Source organism: Pelodiscus sinensis, chromosome 31, assembly GCF_052426305.1.
Source record: "Pelodiscus sinensis isolate ZL-2025 chromosome 31, ASM5242630v1, whole genome shotgun sequence".
NCBI lineage: Eukaryota > Metazoa > Chordata > Testudines > Trionychidae > Pelodiscus > Pelodiscus sinensis.
In genome coordinates this window covers 2,120,221-2,141,709 of record NC_143082.1, presented here as the reverse complement: position 1 = coordinate 2,141,709, position 21,489 = coordinate 2,120,221, and the positions used below count along the sequence as shown (strand labels likewise).

The 21,489-nt window shown below is 63.9% G+C and overlaps 1 protein-coding gene across 12 annotated transcripts in view; it reads right to left on the bottom strand.

Annotated features, from left to right (window-relative positions):
• Positions 1-3,658: 3,658 nt before the first annotated feature.
• Positions 3,659-21,489, bottom strand: part of RFX1 (regulatory factor X1) — a 47,202-nt gene continuing 29,371 nt past the window's right edge. For 7 of the 12 annotated variants that reach the window (XM_075917138.2, XM_075917142.2, XM_075917141.2 and 4 more), the window contains 16 exons: positions 20,101-20,196; positions 17,190-17,540; positions 15,901-15,995; positions 14,355-14,658; positions 11,724-11,905; positions 11,085-11,204; positions 10,742-10,857; positions 10,043-10,161; positions 8,067-8,176; positions 7,241-7,392; positions 6,720-6,817; positions 6,447-6,596; positions 5,529-5,737; positions 5,289-5,442; positions 4,137-4,182; positions 3,659-3,904 (listed from right to left, as the gene is read on the bottom strand). In XM_075917138.2, the coding sequence (XP_075773253.1) occupies positions 3,738-3,904; positions 4,137-4,182; positions 5,289-5,442; positions 5,529-5,737; positions 6,447-6,596; positions 6,720-6,817; positions 7,241-7,392; positions 8,067-8,176; positions 10,043-10,161; positions 10,742-10,857; positions 11,085-11,204; positions 11,724-11,905; positions 14,355-14,658; positions 15,901-15,995; positions 17,190-17,540; positions 20,101-20,196 (2,469 nt within the window). In that variant the 3' untranslated portion in view covers positions 3,659-3,737. Of the gene's footprint in view, positions 3,905-4,136; positions 4,183-5,288; positions 5,443-5,528; positions 5,738-6,446; positions 6,597-6,719; positions 6,818-7,240; positions 7,393-8,066; positions 8,177-10,042; positions 10,162-10,741; positions 10,858-11,084; positions 11,205-11,723; positions 11,906-14,354; positions 14,659-15,900; positions 15,996-16,565; positions 17,166-17,189; positions 17,541-20,100; positions 20,197-21,489 lie in introns of those variants that run through there. The other 5 variants (XM_075917140.2, XM_075917143.2, XM_075917144.2 and 2 more) reach the window with 5 other exon arrangements.

Genomic DNA, 21,489 nt, shown 5'->3' with positions numbered 1-21,489 from the left:
CGCCGGCTCGCCTCGCTTTCTGCGGGGGGGGGGGGGGCTGGAATTCTCAGCAGTCTGGGGATTTAACCCCCGTCACCCAGCCCAGTGGTTTGGGTGGCTCAGGTGCGAGCCTGGAATTGAATTCCGTGTGGCCTTGGGCTCTGTGCCTCAGTTTCCCCCTGCACTGAAGAGAATAGCCCTGCCCACGGGGCACCGGGGGATCCATACTTTATCGAGGCACATCTCCTGTGGCGATGGGGGCTAGGAGACTCCCACAGATGTCTCAATCCCCTGGGCCATTCTGACAAGCTCGGTGAGCAGCGGCTGTTTGCCTGACGGCCCGGCGTGCGGGGCTGGAGCGTCACTGCGCTCCGGGCACGGCTCCTGCCGCCAATAACCAGGTGGTGCGGGAGGCAAAGAACACAGCTGGATTTATTTCTCTTAAGAAAGAACTACAAAAGGTAGAAAACAGCGTTTGCACTCTAGCTACACACGTCCACACCATCCGATCACAGGCACTGCCCAGCGCCCGGGCCAGGACACCTACAAAAGCTCTTCACACCCCACGTGAAGGCCGCTCCGCACAAAAGATTGACACAAAATATATTTTATACAATATGTCGATTTTGCAATAAACATCTATCTCACAGGTTTAAACCACTGAAAAAGTGAACAAATAAGGCCATGATGGTTGAAAAAACCCAAAAATATCAAGTAATTTATATCTTCACCAATCTCACAATATTTAGGTGGTGTATAGAGCAAGGATTAGTAATTACATACAAAAGCACAGGATCCTCTTCCTCTTCAAAACTAGAATATCTAATATTCAGTTACAAAGGGGTGCTCGGCGCTCGGTTCCTGGGGAGCGGCGTGCCGCCCGGCCCGCTGGATTGCCTCTTCGTTGCTGGCAGGGAGGGGGCCGCCAGGGAGAAAAGCGGGGCTAAGCGAGCGCCCGGTCCTGCCAGCCCACAAGCTACACGCGCGGGTCTCTCTCCTGGTGGGTAGAGGGTACTTATAAGGCAGCAACTCAAACCAAAGGCAGGAGCGTTCCCCGGAAGAGCACAAGTGGCTTTGAGCGAGGATTCCCGCCCCGGTTTGGCTAGGCAGGGCTCCCGCCCCGGCGCGTGGGGGTCTGAGCTGCCCCTGGCTGTCCTCGTGCCTGGGCAGGAAGCAAACCAAGAGAAGCTACCGGCTGCCTCCCCCCCAGTGACCGAGCAGGGAGCTGGTCCTGCGAGGGGGCGAAGTGTCTTCGCTTGCCCCTGGGCCGGGCCGGAGCCCACCACGGCTCTGAGCTCTTCCTCGCACGCGCAGCTGCCCTGGGGTCAGTAGTTTTCACAGTGAGCGGCACGGCGCCTGCGGCCGGGTTCGCGGTGGGAAACGCACCGCTGGGCCTGGCTGGGGGGCGCGACGGCAGCCGAGCGGCCACGGTGTTTGCAAAGCAAGGAGCCCTGCTGGGAGCCCGAGGCGCTGACTTGTGAGCCTTGTTCCCTGCACTAGCAGGCGTGACTGTAGCCAGGCCTGGCGGCCTGAGCACCTGCTGGTTCCCTGCCAGGGCCTCGGGAGGGGGGATTTGGCACTGGGGCTGGCCCTGGCTGGCTGGGGCCGGGCCCACGGGAGGGTGAGGCCTTGGCGGCTGCGGTCTGGCCCCCGGCTGGCACTGCCCAGGGGCAATGAGCAGTTTCCTGTTCCCCAGCCGGCCTGGCCACTCCAATCCCAGTGAGCGGGGCCCCGGGGAACAGGCCGAGGCGAAATTCAAAGCAGCTGCTCAGCGGGGCCCCTGGGAAGGGCAGGGCTCTGGCCGAGCATGGGGGGGCCCTGCCTACCGGCTGCTGAGCCCGTGCTCTGGCATTCCTGGCTGGAGGGCCCCCAGGGCGGCCCTAACCGGCAGCTCTCCTGGAGTCAGGTAGAAATGCCCCGGGCGGGACCCAAGCGGAGCCGTAGGGACTCGCTGCTCCCCGAGCGGCTAGACGTGAGCCAGAGCCGCCAACGCCGGTCTGGCCCGGGGTGAACCCAGCGACGTGGCTGCTGCAGCCTGCGCCAGGGCAGGGCCCCTTCGCTGCACCAGGCACCTGATTGTCTCCATGCAGTCGAGGTCAGAGGTTGCCTTGGGTTTGGGGGGACAATGGCCGGGGAGCCCCAAGGTGGGGATGTAAGCAGCTGAGCTGCCCAGCCCTGCTCCTCGGGCCCCTCGTGGTCACAGCCCGGCTCCTGTCTGAGCCCCTAGGTCCTAATGCAGCAACCGGAGGGGCCTCAGGAGCACTGGCCAAGGGCAGGGACCGGCCCCAGCATCTGCAAGCAGCAGGCAGGAGGGGCCCAGGACAGCCTGGAACGTGGTGCAGGGCCCGAGGCTGCCTGGCATGTGAGCCTCTGGGCACGGCTTTCCCCAGGGTGCCAACGGGGCCAAGCTCCCCTCCCTGCCAACTGGTGTCAAACCCCCGGGGCCGGCCGGCCGGTCGGGAGAGCAGCAGGAAACCTCCGTGTCCTGGGGCCAGGGGCATGTGAGACTCGGTGCCCGGCCCCTCCGCGGGGTGACTCGCCCTGTGCCGACGGGCCCCCGCACGCGGGTTGTGCTGCAGGTGAACGGGCCAGCCCTCAGCGAGCTGCCACGGCCAGGGGAGCTGTGAGGAAAAGCTCTGCTCCCTGGCAGCCTGCTCCAGGGCCGGCCGCAGCACCCACCACGCGCAGTGGATCGCTAGGGCAGCCGCCAGCACCCCCGGGCGGAGCCGGCGCTGGGTGAGGCTGGCAGTGCTGAGGGCACTAAGGGACGAGATCCTAGGCCAGGAAGGGGAGGGAGCTCCCCTCCCGCCCTCGCACCCTGGGACCGAGCCGGATGGAAGGAGACAGCCAGAGCCTCTGCACAACTGGAGCGAGGAGGAGCCTGGAGCTGGGCGGGGGAAGCCGCCAGAGCCAATTCCCAGTGGGGCTGGGAAAACTCAGCAGTGGGAGCTCGACTGGGGCTGCTTTCCCAGGGCTGGGAGGAGAAATCTGTGTAGCCCCCCTCCCCAGCCCGTTCGCAGCTGCCGCGTGTGGCACAACACGCGTGTTCCCTAAGGCACGTGAGTTCTGCCGCGCGCCCCTCCGGCAAGCGACTCCTGAGGCTGCCCGGCGCTGGAGCCGGGCCCGGCGCTGGAGCCGGACCCGGCGCTCCCTGGCAGGCTGACGGGTGGGCGGGGGCAGCGATGGGGCTGGGCCCTTCCCCGGGGGGCCGAGCGCTGGGCCGGGGCCTTTGCCAAGGGGAGTCGTCGTTAATGCCCTCCGCTCAGCCAGCCCCGAGCCTGAGCCAGAGCCCAAGGGCACACGCCCCCCAGCCCCGGCATGGCTGGGCCAGACCCACGGAGCCAGGCTAGCACTGGGAGGAGCTGCTGGACTTGGTGCCTCCCAGGGGATGGCTCTCGGAGCTGTGGGGGGGCATGCTCTGCCTGGCAGGAGTCCGAGTGGCCCGCCCCCAGGACGCGGCTCCCAGGGCAGCTAAGGGGCTGGCAGGCGGCGGTGGAGACGGGTACTGGAGAAGTCCCATGATGCTCTCTGCCAGCCCTGGGAAAGGGCACCTGCTCCAAAGCAGGGGAGCTGGCGCCGAGGGCATAGTGGTTCTAGCCCCCCGAGGGGGAGCTCTCCCGGTGCAGCCCCCAGGGGCCAGGCCGGGCGGGGAATGAAAGCGCTTTGCATACCACTCGCAGACAAGGAAAAGCTCATCTTTATCCTCGGCAGCAGCCGGGGGAGCCGGGCCCAGGCCCACGCAGGCGGCTCCCTGGCCTCTAGCTGGAAGGCAGGGCTTGCACAAAGATCCCCCGGGAGTCCGTCCGTGAGAGCTTGGGGGGGGGCTCCAGGGCCTCGGCCGCCAGGCTGGTGGATTCGTTGGAGTTGAGGGAAATCTCCTGCTGCATCTCGTCGTCGCTCTCCTCCTCCTCCTCCTCCTCCTCGTCTGCACCAGAGCCGGAAGGAGAGGGAGGGGCTGAGTGTCCGGGCTGCCCCCGTGGCCCCGTCCCCCCGTGGCAATTCCTCGCCCTCGGCCCGTGGCTGCAGCCTGCGGCGGGGCTGGGGGGCATCTGAACCCTTCTGGTCAGAGCCCTGAGGGCTCTGCTGGACCGGGCGAGCCAGACCCCCGGGAGCCGGGGGGCGTAGCGCCGAGGGGGACGCGGAAGGGGGGCGGTTACCTTTGTCTGGGTCCAGAGAATTCAAGGAGCTCGACAGGTTGGCAAACTGGAAGAGAGAAGAGGACGAGGGTCTGTGCGGGGCCGGTGGGCAGCGCAGAGGGCTGAGGCAGGGTCCCGACCCACAGGGGAGCAGGTAGCACCCTGGGGGCCAGAGAGGCCCCGCCCCCAGCACCAGTTCTGCAGCGCCCATTGGCCAGGAGCCGCAGCCAATGGGAATTGGGGAGGCGGTGCCAGCAGGCGCAGGGAGCTCCCGGAGCCAGGCCCCCGCCTAGGAGCTACAGGGACATAGCTCAGGGGCTGCCTTAGGTAAGTGCCACCCGGGCCCTGCCCCCTCTCCTGTACCCCACCCCCAGCCCCTCCCGCAGCCCCAGAGCCTGGCCCCACCCCAGTCCCCCAAGCCCCTGCTCCAACCTGGTGAAAGTGAAGGAGGGGGGGGGGGCAGCCAGCAGGACAAGGGCTGAGGCTACATCTAGACCGCACCCTTCTTCCGCAAAAGCTTATGCAAATGAAGCGTGGAGTAGAATATTGTCGCACTTCATTTGCATAATTAATTAGGGGCCGTTTTTGCTCAAAAGGCTTTTGTGCAAAGGAGCTCTGTAGACGGCTCCTTTTTGCGCAAACCCCCCTCGTGCGCAAGAGCCGTTCTTCCCGAGGCACAAACACGGCCCCTAATTAATTATGCAAATGAAGCGCAGCGATATTCTACTCCGCGCTTCATTTGCATACGCTGCGGAAGAAGGGTGCCGTGTGGATGTAGCCTCAGTTCTGTGCCATTAGACAGCTAGAAACCCCGCCAGGGCCCCCGCCCCACAGGCGCTAGCGCCCCACTGGGTCTGGCCCGGCGTACGGCAAGGCAGGCGCTGCCCCAGGGTGGGAGAGGGAATTCCCTACGGGAAACCCGCCAGCCCTTTCCAGGCCCCTAAATCCTGCAGCAGGAACCCGGGCGGCGGGCGGCTGGCCGGGGGGAGTAGCTCCGTGTGCCAGGGCCGTTCTGGTCGCACCGAGGCCGGAGCCCTCCCCGGCTCCCGCCTCCGGCGCCTCGCGTCCGGCTGGGCTAACGCCGCGCGACAAGCCACTGCCCCGTTAAGCCCCCTTTGCAGTCCCTCCAGTCCGGGGCCTGGCTCTGCCTGGTGCCCTGGCCGGAGCACCCACCTCTCCCATGACAGCGATGGGCGTCTCGCCCTTGGCCTGGGCCACGCGGTGCTCTATCAGGTAGTACATGTACTCGTCGTAGAGCAGGCGGATGAGGTGGAAGGAGCCGAAGCTGGCGGCGCTCCGCAGGGTCAGGTCCCGGATTACCATGGAGCTGTGGGAAGAGCCGGGCGCTGGGGTTACCTCCCGCCAGGTCAGACGCCCAGGCCCAGCCCGGCGGGGGGGAGGGCAGGCGCCTACCTGTAGAAGGACCACTTGAGCAGGAAGAGCTTGGCCGCCTTGGGGAAGCTGGAGCTGCCTTGGTGTGGCTTGAGGACCTGGGTGACCACCCCGTCCAGCCACACGGCCCACTGCTCCAGGGAGTTCTGCTGCTGCAGGGTCAGCTTGAAATCCTGCTCCAGACGCTGCACCACACGGTCCTCGCAGCGGCACACCCACGAGGCCTGCTCCTGCGGGGGGGCAACGGCGCCTTCAGAGACCGGAGCAGCCTCCCGGGGCGGGGGCAGGGCTGTGGCTGGGCACTGGAGGAGGCCCGTCCCCACGGGGCCCCTCGCTCAGCCGGAGGCATCCCGGGACCGTGCCGGGGGCCGATGGGCTGGGGGGCCGAGGGAGGGACGGGGCGTGCCACAGGCCACCCTGGGGCAGTGGTTCGGGGCCGGCCTAGCCGCTGGCAGTCCTGCGTTCACGGCTCTGGGCCCAGACACGCAAGGGTACTGAGGTTCCTAAACCCCTTTGAGGGGCTGAGCTCAGCTCCTCGGTCCCGCTGCCAGGGGCTACGAGCGGAGCGGGAGGGGCCGGCCGGCTCAGGCCCTCTCTCATGGGTGCCCTGCCACAGGGAGTGGCTGGCATAGCCCCTCCACCCACCCAGCCAGCCGGAGGAGCTCAAGCCAGGCAGCCCGCAGCAGAGGCGGCTTTCCAGGGCGTGGGGCTAAATCGCTGGGGTTCACGACCTGCTGCGAGGGAGCAGCCCAGGGCCCTGACCCCCTGCTCTGACCACTAGACACTGGTGCCCTCGGTTGCCATCAGTGCTTTGGGTCAGCTCTGGTGTTACTGTTCAGTCCCCCAGGACTCAGCGTGACGCCAGCCTCCGAGGTTGGCTCCGCTGGCGTGTGGCTGGGCAGCTGGCGACCCAGCTGGGGGGCCGGAGGGTCGGGTTACCTGGACGTTGGCGAAGTCCACCCGGTTGAGGTCGCTCAGCATCTGGTTGATCTGGGCCGTGTTCTGGAGCACGGCCCGGGCGGCCTGGGCGAGGTGGTTCAGGGAGGTGTAGCGCCGCAGCGTCTGGGCAAAGGCACTTGCTGCTGCCACCTGCAGGCCAGACAGGGTCAGGCTGCACACGGCTCAGCTGCAGCGCGGCGCTCGGGCTGAGTCACTGCCCGGTACAGCCCGCAGCGCGGAGCCTGGCACTGCCCCCCGCCGGCTCCCCCTCACCTTCACTCGCACCATCTCTTCGGGAATATTCATCATGGCGTTGGTTAACCAGCTCTCCAAGCTCTTTGCGAAATTGCGGATCGCTTGCGTCAAGGCACCTGGGACAGAGAGGAGCAGTGAGACCCGCCCGGCCAGCCGCTCAGTAGCCCGGGCCTCACACCGGGCTGCCCCCAGCATCTCTCCCGCGGACTGTGGCGGGGCCTGGAGCCTGAAACTGGACCAGATGAGTCAGTGTGCCGCAATGGAGAGAGCACAGGAGTAGGACGCAGGAGATCTGGCTCTGCCATTGGCCTACGGGTGCCTTTGGGCAAGTCTCACAGCCCCGCAACTGCTCCGTGCCTCAGTTTCCCCACCTGTTAAATGGAGCTGACAATACCGCCATCCTCGGTCTGGGAAGGGCTCGGGGCGCGCGAGGTCGGCTGCGCTGTGGCGGTGCCACCACTCCCGTGTGGTAACCACAGGCTGGTGCCCACTGCCCCGTGGAGCCGGCTGGGCTGTTCTCACACGGCTGCGGCACTTACTGGGAATGGGCCGGAGCACGTCGGGGATGAGGATCTCCACCAGCCCCTGGTACAGCATGTTGTCACAGTCCTTCGTCCACTTCAGGACGGGCTCGTATTTGGACAGTATCACCAGGCAGTTCTTTGGGAGCCGCTTCTCCGCTTCGTCGTGCCTACACGGACGCAGGGGCCCTGGTTATTGCATACGAGAGCCACACGGCTCCTCCCGTAACCGCACAGCTGAGCCCCGGGGGCTACACCTCAGCTAGGACAGGCCTTGCGGGTTGGGCAGCAGCCTAGAAACTCTGCATGCCTAGTGGTTAGAGCACCAGGCTGGGACTCAGGCCTCCTGGCTCTGCCACTGGCCTGCCCTGGGCCTCAGTTTCCCCATCTGTAACGGGGGAATGACGCTGCCGTCTCCCGAGGGAGCTTTGAGATCTGCGGAGGCCAGGCGCCAGGTGGCAGCTGGAGCCGTTCCTGACAGCGGGGTCGGGGGTACAGTGCCTGCAGAGGCGGTTGGGGCTGATGCAGAGGGGGCACTCGGTTCCCTTCTTTCCCACCCCAGCAGCTCCAGTCTGCGGAGAGCTGCCCCTGCCCTGCGGTTTGCCACGAAGTCCACTCCGGGCACAGGCCGGCCGGCTCTGCGGACATGCAGCAGGGACGCAGTTAACGAGATGTTGGGAGGCGTTGGGGGGGGGCTCACGCCTCTCCCAGGCTCCGGAAACACCCCCCCCCCCGAGGGCTAGAAATGAACGTCATCCTCAGCTGACTCTTCAGTGTGGCCCCAGCCCAGGGGCCCCGCCGCAGCCGGGCTGAGGCAGCACCCCGCTGCCCCGGAGGTACTCACACGGCTATGGGGGTGGCTTCGCTGGGCTGGTTCAAGTTGTACCTCCAGAAGGTCTTCCACAGGGTCTCCACCAGCGTGAACTGCAGGTTTATCATCACGTCCACGATGGCCTGAGAAGGGGGGAGGGTCGGTGCTGGGGCGAGTGACCCCTGGTGCCCTGATCCCCCTTGGACGCCCCCTGCAGGCCCAGCCCAGGAGCAGCCGCTGCACGTGGGGGCTGCGACGAGGGGACCCCCCCCTCACGCCGAACTGGCCAAGGGGCCGTTGAAGGACCCAGCGGAGTTAATGCAGCCCGGGCCCCGCACAATTCCCCTCGTGCTGCCCCACAGGAGCTCCGGGGAAGTCACCGCACAGGGCAGGGGGCGCTTAGGGGCAGACGGCCACGGGGTGGCTGGCCCTGTCAGCCCCGTCTTTGACAGATCAGCTGGGGCCCCCCCAGGAGGGAGAATGGTTTTGGTCATGTGACTGGACGATCATGTGACCGACTCCGAGGGAGGCTCAGGGGCTTGAACGGGATCTTGGAACAGGGCAAGCAGCAGATCCAAGGGATTCCCAGGCCGGCAGGGACCATTGGGAGCAACTCGTCTGAGCCCCGGGGAGCTCAGGCCTGGAGAAAGTGCCAAATAGACATCCCAGCTTGATGGACAACTTGTCAGCAACGGAGAACCCGCCCCAGCCCCGCCCCGCTGCTCTCGCAGTTAAAAGCAGGCGCCTTGTTCCTGCTCTGCATTTGCCTAGCGTCGGCTTCCAGCCAACGGCCCGTGTTAGACCAGGGGTGGGGAACCTCAGGCCGGGGGCTGGATGCGGCCCCTGGCTTGCCTGGATCTGGCCCCCGAGGCTCCCCCCACAGCACTGGGGAGCCCGCACTGGCGCTCCAGCCTGCCCGCTACCCCCTCGTGGGGCTGGGCCCCCAGGCTCTGGTGTGCGCGGGGAATGGGGGGAGGGCCTTGCTGCGTCTCGGCCGGGGGCCACGTCAGTGCGGTTTGGGGTTTTCTGCTTTTGCTCCTCACTTGTGTGCGGCCCAGGGCTGATTTTTCTGTGGGTCAGCGGCCTCCAACCCAAAAAGAATCCCCCCCATTAGACCCTTATTCCTAGACTGAAGAGCCCTGCTCCCTTTCCTGTCTGTGATGCTCGCTGGACGGCGCCGTGGGAAGCCGGAGGCGAGGCTGCAGGTGAGGGGTTCCTGCGGGGGGCAGAGGGGCTGTGTGACCACAGCCCAGCTCTGGGAAGGAGGGCAGGGGGCTCCTGATGCGAGGACGGGTTGGGCTGGAAGGTCAGCGCTGCTCCGGCCTACATAAGGCGGAGCCTGCTCCAGAAGGGGAACGTTTCCGTTCAGGGGTGCATGGAGCTTTGCCCCCCTTGAAAACTGAAATATGTTGACTACAAATCTAGAGGTTTTGAGTCAGAAAAGCTGCTGCAGGGCCTTGTGGGAGTGGTAGTTCAGAACCTTCATGTTCCCGTTCTGCTCTAGGCACCGGGCTCTTGTCGGACTACATCTCCCATGATGCATTACTCACAGCCTTTGGAGAGGAGGTTGTGCATCATGGGAAATCTTGGGGAGACCAGTCCATAGAGAAGTACGGTTGCCTTATGTCCCTTATGAGCCAGGCTTCCGAGTAGACTACATGTCCCATGATGCATCATGACCAGGGAAAGTCAATATTCACCATCTCCTCTCTGGAAAGGAGAGACCAAGGTGCAGGATGGGAAATGTAGTCCAGCATGGTAGCCCAGCCCACAGAGGACATCAGGGCCCATGGGGCACTGCAGGTGGGTAGCCAAATTCAAAAGACTGGTCTGTGGAGAGCAGGTTTCGACACAAAGCAGACGCTCCCCCCAAGTCTCCACTGAAGAACACGTTTGATGGAAAAACGTTCCCCTGTTCGGGAACACGGTCTGTCACTACAGCCTAGGCGGGATTTCCGCTAATCGCCTGGAGGCAAGCAGGCCTCTGCCCCGTTGCCAGTGCCCCGTACCTCGCAGTGCTCTCGGTAGAGCAGCTGGAAGGCCTTCACGTCCTCAGCCCCGATGCCATCAGGCAGAGCTTTCCCTTGCAGGTCTAGCTCGGAGAACTCGGAGAGGGTCCGTGACGCGTCTGTGGGGGGAAGGTGACACCAAGCCAGCGTGGGGTGAGAACGTGACGTCCTGTGAGGGGCTTGCTACGCTTGCGCTCCGTGTGTTTCAAGGGGGCTTTGCCAGGGAGTATCTCCGGCTTTCCTGGGCAGACCCAGGAGTTTGGACTCTGTGGCCCAGTGAGTCCCTGGCCTCTTTGCTGACGCGACCAGCCAGGAGTCACTCAGTGAAGGCGGCGGCGGTGACGTCTGGGCTGGGTCGGCTGAGAGCCGCCCACTCCTCACACCCTGCCTGGAGAGCCACGCTCTGACCTCTGATTCGAGCTGGCCGCTCTGCTCTCCGGATGCCCAGCACTCCGCGTTCCCCTCAGCCCCTGGACGCAAACCGAAGCGATCTGTAAGTCAGCAGGGTGCACGGGTAAGACCCGCCTGGCGGCCCCCAGGGGCTGGACACAGCTGGACCGTGTGCATCGACCATGCGGGGGAGCCTCGAAGCGCTGACCGTTCCCACCTCCCTCCCCTTAAAAAGCAGGATGAGAGACCCTGCGCCCGCCAGCCCACCCCCCTCCAATCAAGGCACCAGGCTGCTGTAAACGTGCTTACCCAGGAACTGCTGGTACTGCTGCACCTGAGCGCTGATGTCAGAGAGCCCGGAGCCCGGCTGCTGGCCCACCGCCACCCCGTTGGTCATCCCCTCCATCTTCTGCAGGGGCTTGAGCCTGAAAGGCAGAGGAGCCAAAGGTCAGGCGCTGGCAGAGCTGCAGGCCTGAGAGCCAGGCCGGGACGTGCGGCTGCAGCTTGGGTCGCAAGGCCAGGGGAGGGTGCGGCACGGCATTTCCCACAGGACAGTCACCCTCTCTCTGCTGACACCAGCCACGGGTGGGCCCCGAGGGGACTGGGTGCGCAGGAGCATAGGGGGGACCAGACGGTCCTCGCTCCCTCCTACCTCTGCTTCTGGGAGAAAGGCTGCTGCCTCATGGCCAGGTGCTGCTGGTCCTCCATCAGGCGCAGCAGCGGCGAGTTGGCTTTGATGCGGAGGCCGTAGTAGTGGTACTTGGAGTTCCCCCTGGAAGGAAACCAGGAAACCTAAGAGCTCCGGGGCAACACGACCCCACCGTCGAGCGTCGTATCGCGGAGCAAACGCAGGTCTGCGTCCGGTCCTTAGGCCCGATTCGGCTTCGCTTACCCAGCCCCTCCCATCTCCCCAGGGCATGGCCGAGAGCAGAATCCGGCCCGTCAGCGCCGTGGGGGATGCGGGCAGAACGGGAACCGGGCATCTGTGTTTCCGGGTCACAGGCAAAGCCATTTTCTGCGGTCCTGAGCAGGCCCGGGAGCCTGGCAGGCTGGCGGCAGCTCCAGCGCCGTTTGGGGGGAGCGCGCCCACGGATGAACGGGAAGCAAAGCAGCAGCCAGCACAGACGTTCATCACGTGAGCACGCTCACCTGGGGGCCCGCCCCACCCTGATCTCGGGGGATGAGCAGGGCCCCCGTGCCCTGCAGCTACAGAAGTCCCGTCCTTGCTGCCGGGGACGGCTCAGCAGGCGCAGGTAATGCCCCTAGAAGCTGGCGATGCCCGAGCCTTTACCGTGTGCCCAGCCTGCGGGTGCGGAGCCCCATGAACACGGAGCGGATCAGCTTGCCAAAAGACGCTGCGTTGACCGGCTCCAGTTTCTGCTCCTGGCAGTGCAGCAGGTAATGGCAGTAGAGGGTGCTACGTGGCAGGCTCACGCCCTCAGCCGTCTCGTAGTTGTCCAGCAGCCACTGGACCTGAGAAGGAGCAAGGCAGCAATTATGCAGCTTCCTCGGGGCCAGCAACTCTCCCCCCGCTAATCGCAACGGCCCCAAAGCAGCATCGCCGTCACCCCGAGAGCAATGGGACTGGGACTCAGGAGACGTGGGTTCTGCCCGTTAGCTGGACACACATTTGTGCCTGGCCGGCTGGGTGTCGTGGGCAAGTCCCTGCTGCTCCGTGCCTCAGTTTCTCCACTAGTAAAACGTGAATAATGATACTGACGTTCTTTTGTAATTGCCTTGAGATCTGTGGTGACACTGCTAGGTAACAACCAGGGTTGTCCTGACCCATACGCAGACTATGCAGCTGTGCGGGGCACCTGAACATCTGGCGGTCCACCCACCCGCCTGCCTCTTCCTATCCCCATTCCGTGGCTCCGCTTCCTTCGGGGAGGATCTAGCTGACTTCAAAGTGACACGGCCTGCCTGAGCCATGAGCAGCACCTGACCCTGGGACGGAGCCACTCCGGCGGGAATGAGCCATGGAACAGGCACGGGCCAGCCCCAGGTCTCTACGGCCCGGTTCCGAATTCACCGTGTTAGTCGACAGGACCCGAGTTCACAATGGGCCATAACATGTTTCATCGGCGTGTCGCTGGAGACGATCAAATCCCAGCGGTTTTACAAATCGAATGAACTTTTCACGGATTGCAGTCGTTTAGGGTCCTGACCTGCTGTGGATTTGGATAGTGAGGTCGGACTAGTCCGTTTCATGGTTGTTTCTGGTCCGAGTTCTTTCTGCTGCTCCTGTACTAGCACTGGCTGCACGGTGGAGCTGTAAATGCAGTAGGGTTTCTTTGGCTGCTTGAAATGTTTCCATTGGATTTCTGCTGGCCTTCAGTTCGCTCCGAATCGATTTATACACAAGTTCTTGTTGCCACTTTTCACACGACAAGGTCCAAAGTAAAAGCCCAAATGTGACTCTCCTGTTCATGTGGGCAACTGACTGGGAATACCTGGCTTAATGGCAGGGCAGTAACAAAACAAGACGCTTTCTAGGAGTGCAGGGTTGAGCTCCTGACGTTCTGGGCTAGATTCCCTCAGTTAAACAAGCGTGAAGCCAATGACTCTGGGTTTACACTCGCAGCCGTCACCCCAGTGGCAATCCTCCAGCTTTACACTTGAGTCATTTCCATCAAAATCTGGCTCTGTTGCTCTAAACACGCAAATCTAAGAGCTTTGATTTGCGATATCAGATGCAAGGAGCGTGTACGATCTGTCCTCTAGAGGCCACCAAATGAAACTAATGGGCAGCAGATTTAAAACAAAGTAAAGGAAGTTCTTCACACAGCGCACAGTCAACCTGTGGAACTCCTTGCCTGAGGAGGCTGAGAAGGTTTAAAAGAGAACTAGATACATTCAGCCAGGTTGGGTAAGGAATGGTGTCCCTAGCCTCTGCTTGTCAGAGGGAGGAGATGGATGGCAGGAGAGAGATCGTTTGATCAGTACCTGTTCGATTCACTCCCTCTGGGACACCTGGCATTGGCCACTGTCGGCAGACGGGCTACTGAGCTGGATGGACCTTTGGTCTGCCCCAGCGTGGCCGTTCTTATGTCTGTCCCAGAGCTCTGAGACTGGAAGATTTTTGGGGAGGGGCCATCTTTTTGTTCTGTTTGTACACAGTGGGCCCGTCTGCTACCATAACACACCTAATAAATATACATGATAAATCTCCAACTCCAGAGCTGTCACAAATTAGCAATTTCCAGCCAGCAATAATCGCACCTACACGTCGCACGGCAGCAGCATGTGTCACTCAAAGCCACTTGCAAACAATAGTTCATTCGACTTCACCATCCCCTGCCCAGCAGGTCAGTACCATTACACCGACCTCAGACACTTATCGCTACTCGTTACGGCAGTAACGCCGAAAGGCCTCCGCTCCGGCCCTTGCTTACAGCGTGTCTCGGGAAACTGAGGCAGAAGAGTAGTCCCCTTGTTCCCTTATCCACTGGACTTCCTTCCACAAGGGCAACAGAACCCAGGAGCCCTGACTCCCAGTTCCAGATCTAACCACTAGCCCGCACCGTCCCTCTGCCCAGCCCTCGCAGGATACAGGGAAGTCCTGGTTTTGCTTTACAAGCGCCCAGACTTCAACAACGTTTTATTTTATAAAATCCAAATATTAAAAACAATAATCTGCCACAGTGAACCAGGCCCTCGCTCCACAGGCCTCTGCCTCCCACCCCGGGGGCGGTTCCAGCCCGCAGCAGGACTGGGCGGCCGAGGGGCAGCCTCGCGCAGAGCTGCATTCCGGGACAGAGCCCAGGGCAGAGAGGCCAGAGCTGTTTCCTAGCCTGGGCATGTTGACCCCCGGGGCCACGCCCCTCCCTCCCCCCCCCCCCGTGACTCCTCGGGCCGGCCCTGCCTCTGCAAACAGCTGAGGACGATGAGCAAATCGTTTCCGTTCCCGCAGGCGACTTACGGTTGCTGGAGAGGCACGTGTGGTGTGGGAGTAGGACTGGCTGGAGCTCCCCAACATGTATCCTCCCTGAATCACGTAGGTCCCCGCTGCGCCCCCCCCGCCGCCGCCGCCGCCGCCTCCGCCGCTCGGATTGGCGATGATCTGCCCGCCAGAGACGTACATGGGCACAGAGCCGGTGCTGGCCACGGTCTGGGAGGTGGCAGGCGTGGTGACCTGCGCCGGGGTGGCTTGCGATTCATAGTAATTCGCTCCTGTGTTGGGCGTGTAGAGAGGGGCCTCCGTGTACGGGTAAGTGCTGGGCCGTCTGAAACAAGAGGCAGGGTTAGAGAAGCTGGGAGCGGAGCTGCTGCCGCCGGGCAGACACATTTCCCGTTTCTCTACCACCTCTCACCCCCCGCCATGCAGCCGCCGGCGGGTGGACACAGCTCCGGCGTACTGCCCCCTGCGCCTAGGACAGCAACGTTATCCCACAGCTGCAGACACACAACAGAGTTGGGGGGACAGGTTCTGGGCCCAGCTGTCTCCGGAACGGCTATGGGGCCAGGACCTCAGCCCACCATTTCACCAGGGAGAAACCAGTAAGGGTACATCTACACTACCCCTAGTTCGAACTAGGGGGGTAGTGTAAACATACCCTCACACAGCAGCTTCCATACATGGGCCTTGACGTGGGCAGCAGAGGTCTCCCACTTCTACCACTGGGGACACGGAGGCACAGAGCTCCTCCAGCAAAGCAGGGGGCACGGGGCTGTTGGTGTGTGCGGACGCCGCGTCCTGCAGTGCCACTGCTGCCAACTTTCAGTCTGATTCTCTCCCAGCCCTCCACGAGGAGCAGGAAAAGATGGGGCGAGCCAAGCTAAGCCCTCCCCCGAGATCAGCGGGAGCAAGAGGGGGAGAAGGAAAAGGCTCAGGAGCAGGTGGCAGGTAGGTGGCGGCGGGGGTAGCTGTGGGGAAGAGGAGGCCGCTGCTGGGGGAAGTGGGTGATGGGGGGTGCCTGCGCTAGTGGAAGGCTGGTTTGCTGAGCCCCCGGCAGTGGGGGGCAGAGGGAGGCAGAGGGAGCTGGCTGGGTGCAGAGGGGGAACCCCAGGCAGTCGGCTGCAGAGAGAGAGTGAGCCTGGAGCCGAGAATAGGCCTGCAACTGCGTGACCCCGGCACTGCCCCTCCCACTGATCCTGGCTCAGACCTGCAAGGGGAGCCGCAGGAGCGAGCTTTCAGGGCATGCAGCTCGGGGCAGGGCCATGCCCAGCTGGGCGCAGGAGAGCCCAGGCAGGCAGGCACATCGGCCACCGCGCTGCAGAACTGAGCCGTTCCTGGGGGCCAGCCTGGCCCTGGGGAGCTGAGAGAGCCAGAGCCGGGAGGCCTCGGCCCTTTAACTGCCGCCGCTGATGGCCTGGGAGACCGGCTGAACAGGCCAGTAAAGCCTCATGCTCGGTCCCTGCAGGAAAGGAGGCAGCGGGCCCCCACGGGCCGGGCTGCGGTGGGCTGGGCTGCGCCGCGCCGGGCTGGGGTGCTGTCTCCGCACGGCGCCAGGCCTGGGCTCACTTACATGGTGCTCGCCGTGTAACTGGCGTCGCCCCCTTCCACGTACTGCACCTGGCTGGGATAGACATGCTGGACAGGCACCTGCTGCAGCTGCTGCACCTGAGCGAGGCAGGGGAGAGAAATCAGGGGTGGCCCGAGGCCTCTGGTACAGCTAGCGCCTTGCCCCACGCAAACTGCCTCCTGAGGCGCTGGGCACCCACTGAGCTCACCCCCCCAAGGCGGGTCCCTGGGACCCCGCTTTAGCCCGGGGGAAACTGAGTCAGAGGCGTGATAGTTGAATACCGACTCGAAGGAAAAACGACACGGAGACTGGAAGCTCTTTGGGGCAGGGTCTTTCCTTGGTCTGCGTTCCTCCAGCGCCCAGCACAGCAGGGTACTGGGCAACGACCGGGGCCGGGCACTACTGTAACACACCCAAGCAAGAACGTACAGCGCCCCGAACACAGGGACCTGGCCTAGGCGCTATGGTCATCCAAACAATAAACACTGCTAAGTACACAGCCGGCCAGGGCCAGAACCCAGGGACCGCGGCGCCCGGGCACTGATCTAACCAGTAATCCTCACAGCCACTCTAAAGAGCAGGGGACTTTTCCTCCAGGAAGCTGGGGTGCTCCTAGCTAACAAGCTGCAGTAGCTGTTTGAAGCTGCAGCTTTTCCCTGGACACTTACCTCCTCCCCCCGGTGTACAGCGACCCTGGACAATGAAAGCTCATTACTTGATATCCCTGCCATGTTAGTCCTCAAACGGTTACAACACGGTAAACTGGCCTGCCCGCGGCGTCTCCCTGCCTGCTCGCAGCTCTGCAGGGGCGGGCAGGGCGGGAAGCTCAGAGGACCCTGCACCCACCTGACATTACAAGCACGATTTCGGGGCAGCAGCATGGACTTTGGCCAGGTCAGTGAAACGGGGCCTACAGGGACCAGAAGAGCTCTGGCTTCTAACTCGCCCTCCCTTTCCAGAGAAATCAGACCGCTCCTGCGAAGGAAGGAGTCGGAGCCCATTCTCCCAGGGCCCGGCTTGTCCGTACTCCCTCCCTCCCGCCCTGCCCTGGGTTCCTACTGCACTCCAGCCCGAGCCAGACACCAAATCGGCTTTCAGGAGCCCCTGGCAGGGCCCGGCCGAGGCGCGGGAGGGAGGCCCTGGTGTAACGCTGCTGGCTACCGCAGGAGGGAGGGTCGCTGGCGCCCTAGTGCCGGGGCGGGGGCGGGGGCGGGCGGCTCTGGCGCTGCTCTCTGGCCGGAGGCAGAGCTAACCCTCCGTGGATCTCCCTGGGCGAGCGCTCCAGGACCTACTTTCAGAGCGGTAGCCGCAGTCCCAAACACTAGCACCTGAGGGACTCTCTGAATCTTGACTCTCTGGTCGGGACTGGCGTGCTGAGAGGAGAGGAACGGCAGCTGCTCAATCACCACCTTTGGCTGCGGGAGGAGGAGGTGCTGAGGAAGCATTCGGACCAGTTCCACCCACTGCTCCGAAGAGGCCTCGAGCGGGTGGAGATAGTGGTGCCTGGGCTCTGGGCTGGCTAGACAGCAGCCGGCCAGCGGATGCGTCCCGCTGCCACGCTCTAAGGAGAGAGGGCGCTGCACTGCCTGCGGCCGCGGCTGCTCACAGCTCCTGGCCGGACCGGGGACCTCACTGCCTGCGCTCTAGACAACAAACAGAAACACTGAGGAAATCGGAGCTTGCGTCGCAACCGCCCGCTGCTGCCTGCTCCGGCGCCGAGCGAAGCCCCGTTGCTACGCACTGCCGCACCGGGACGGGCGGTCACACGGCCCGGCCTGCGCCCGGGAAGGAGAACTGTTCCCATTGTACAGGTGGGAAATGGGGGGCACCGGAGGGGAGGTGACTCGGGCCCATACCCTCAACGGCCTGCAGGCTGAGCCTCTCGTCCGGCATGCCCTGGTCCAGCCACCCCCGCATCCGGCGGGATGTTGGTTCGCTGGATGTCCATTTACCATGGGGCAGCCCAGCTTCCCGCAGCCCCAGGGGGTCTGGGGACAGCCCTCAGCCCTGGCTCTCCTGCGCTGTCCTTGCAGTTCTTTCGCTCTGCTTTACCCTGCGTGTCTCGCAAGAGCCCAGCAAGCCGTGGCAGCGCTGTGAGACGATACTGCCCTGCCGTGGCCGGCAAATTCTCTGGTTGGGCACCCGACAGGTCCCCAGGGTCCGGACCAGAGAGCTTCCACCTGGAGAGGCACCGAATTCCCAGCGATTTCAATGCAAGTTGGGAACCTAAATACTTGTGAGGCTCAGGGACTTGGTTAAACTGACCCAGTGGAAGGTCAGGGGTCAGAGCCCAGCAGTCCTGATTCAGGCCCCAGCTCTAACCATTGGGCCACATGCTGGCTACTTGGGGAACGGCGGGGGAGGAGGAAGACACCAGGCAGGTGGCTGCTAGCCACAGAGATGGGCTGGAGGAGGTTGCCAGCTTAGGACGCTTCAGTGTCAAGATCAGATTTAACTGGTGCAGTCTTGGTTCTGTGCAGCATTGAGGGGCCCACTGTAGGGATGTCCAGACCACGCTGTCTATCCAGAGGCAGGGATCTAGGAGGTTCCCCCAGCGGGAGGAAGGGGGGCCCACTGTAGGGATGTCCAGACCACGCTGTCTATCCAGAGGCAGGGATCTAGGAGGTTCCCCCAGCGGGAGGAAGGGGGGCCCACTGTAGGGATGTCCAGACCACGCTGTCTATCCAGAGGCAGGGATCTAGGAGGTTCCCCCAGCGGGAGGAAGGGGGGCCCACTGTAGGGATGTCCAGACCACGCTGTCTATCCAGAGGCAGGGATCTAGGAGGTCCCCCAGCGGGGGGCATGGGGGCCCACTGTAGGGATGTCCAGACCACGCTGTCTATCCAGAGGCAGGGATCTAGGAGGTTCCCCCAGCGGGAGGAAGGGGGGCCCACTGTAGGGATGTCCAGACCACGCTGTCTATCCAGAGGCAGGGATCTAGGAGGTCCCCCAGCGGGGGGCATGGGGGCCCACTGTAGGGATGTCCAGACCACGCTGTCTATCCAGAGGCAGGGATCTAGGAGGTTCCCCCAGCGGGAGGAAGGGGGGCCCACTGTAGGGATGTCCAGACCACGCTGTCTATCCAGAGGCAGGGATCTAGGAGGTTCCCCCAGCGGGAGGAAGGGGGGCCCACTGTAGGGATATCCAGACCACGCTGTCTATCCAGAGGCAGGGATCTAGGAGGTTCCCCCAGCGGGAGGAAGGGGGGCCCACTGTAGGGATGTCCAGACCACGCTGTCTATCCAGAGGCAGGGATCTAGGAGGTCCCCCAGCGGGAGGAAGGGAGGCCCACTGTAGGGAAGGTCAGGGATGGTGCGGTCCATAGAGGCAGGGATCTAGGAGGTCCCCCAGCGGGAGGAAGGGAGGCCCACTGTAGGGAAGGTCAGGGATGGTGCGGTCCATAGAGGCAGGGATCTAGGAGGTCCCTCAGCGGGAGGAAGGGAGGCCCACTGTAGGGAAGGTCAGGGATGGTGCGGTCCATAGAGGCAGGGATCTAGGTGAAGTTCGGGGAGCTGGTTTTAGCCCTAGGACACTGTACACCGGAGCCGGGGGATGGGGGGATTCAGGGTTTCCAGCACCAGGTGAGGGGAGTAAGAGCGAGGTGGCATGGAGGGTAATGGAAATGCAGGACTGGCAGGAACAGCCTGGTCCCCAGGTCCCCTGCTGCCACCGGCCAGCCGGCCACCTCAGCCCATTTCCACGCCGAGCAAAGCCCATCCCCGGAGGAGTTCGCTCCTTGTCCCCGCTGCCCAGCCCCACCTGCAGATCAAGGGCAGCCTCGATCCATTCCTGGCCCCTTCGCCGACACCGTCCCTGGGGCCCCCCAGTACAAATGACGGGATGAAAGGAGCCTGGGGGGGAGATCGGACAAGGGCCTGGGTGCACACGGACCCCGCGGGGGAATGGGCTGCGACCCGTCGGGTCTCCCCTCTGAGCTGCGGCCAGCGAGCGAGGAAGCTGCTCGTTCTTCCCTGCGCTCAGTCCAGGGGTGACTGGCTGAAGTGCCACGGCCCAAGCGATCCCCATACACCCGCCAGCCTGGCCCCTGTACGACCCTTTCACGCCAACCCCCCGCCGAGCCCAGCCGCTCAGCCCTCGGGGCCTGGGTGCTGGGAGCGAGAAGCCCCCGCGGCGGGCGGGGAGCGATGGGGCAGATGATGTCCAAAGGCCCCAGGGGCTCCCTGCGTAACGGGAAGGCTCTACCTCTTGAGTGACGTGAACCTGCTGGAGTCCTTGCACTGTCAGCTGCTGCACCGTGCCTGCTTTCGGGGTCTGGGGGGTGGCCTGCACGACCGATCGCTGCGGAGGCAAACAAAGGGGCCATCAACAGCCTCCCAGGGAGAAATCAGGGCTCGTGACCGGTGCCACCCAGAGAGTAACCCCTCGCTCTGCCCAGGCATGCACACCGCCCTGCGTCAGAACCACCTCTCACCATGGCCTCGGGGCTGCGGCTGCTGACCAAGGGATCTGTCAGCGCAACGCAAGGAGCAGAGGGACCAGAAAGGCCTTGGCTTAACTAGCGCTCACTACTTGGGTCACTTGGAGCCAGCCCAAGCGTGGAGCAAGCAACAGCTGCTCCTGTCAGACTCCTGGGCGGAGCTGGGCACATAGGAGTAGCCAGCCAGGAGCCGAGCAGCCCAGGGCCTGCCGCTGAGAGGAGCCAGCACCAGATGTGTCCGAGGGAAGCCTAAGAATCCCCCCGAAGCAGCTGGTGGCTACTGTGCCCCACGCTGGCTCTCACCGGTCTCAAGCGGCTCCGTGCTCCCCGTGCGAGGGCAAACCGCACAAGCGGCTGTTTGGGCTCCGTGCTCCCCGAGCGAGGGCAAACCGCACAAGCGGCTGTTTGGGCTCCGTGCTCCCCGTGCGAGGGCAAACCGCACAAGCGGCTGTTTGGGCTCCGTGCTCCCCGTGCGAGGGCAAACCACACAAGCGGCTGTTTGGGCTCCGTGCTCCCCGTGCGAGGGCAAACCGCACAAGCGGCTGTTTGGGCTCCGTGCTCCCCGTGCGAGGGCAAACCGCACAAGCGGCTGTTTGGGCTCCGTGCTCCCCGTGCGAGGGCAAACCGCACAAGCGGCTGTTTGGGCTCCGTGCTCCCCGTGCGAGGGCAAACCGCACAAGCGGCTGTTTGGGCTCCGTGCTCCCCGTGCGAGGGCAAACCGCACAAGCGGCTGTTTGGGCTCCGTGCTCCCCGTGCGAGGGCAAACCGCACAAGCGGCTGTTTGGGCTCCGTGCTCCCCGAGCGAGGGCAAACCGCACAAGCGGCTGTTTGGGCTCCGTGCTCCCCGTGCGAGGGCAAACCGCACAAGCGGCTGTTTGGGCTCCGTGCTCCCCGTGCGAGGGCAAACCGCACAAGCGGCTGTTTGGGCTCCGTGCTCCCCGTGCGAGGGCAAACCGCACAAGGGGACCGTGGAGCTTAAACGGCCACTTGCACCGCTTGCTCCCCCGCGGCGGCCCGGCTGAGCGGCGCAGAGGTCAGCCAAGCGCCATGGCAGCAGGTAACAGGGCCCCCCAGAGGCAAGACTGTAATGCTCCAGCGTTAGTCAGACATTGGACTTCTATATTATTTCCAAATAACGCCCCCGAGGTTGAATT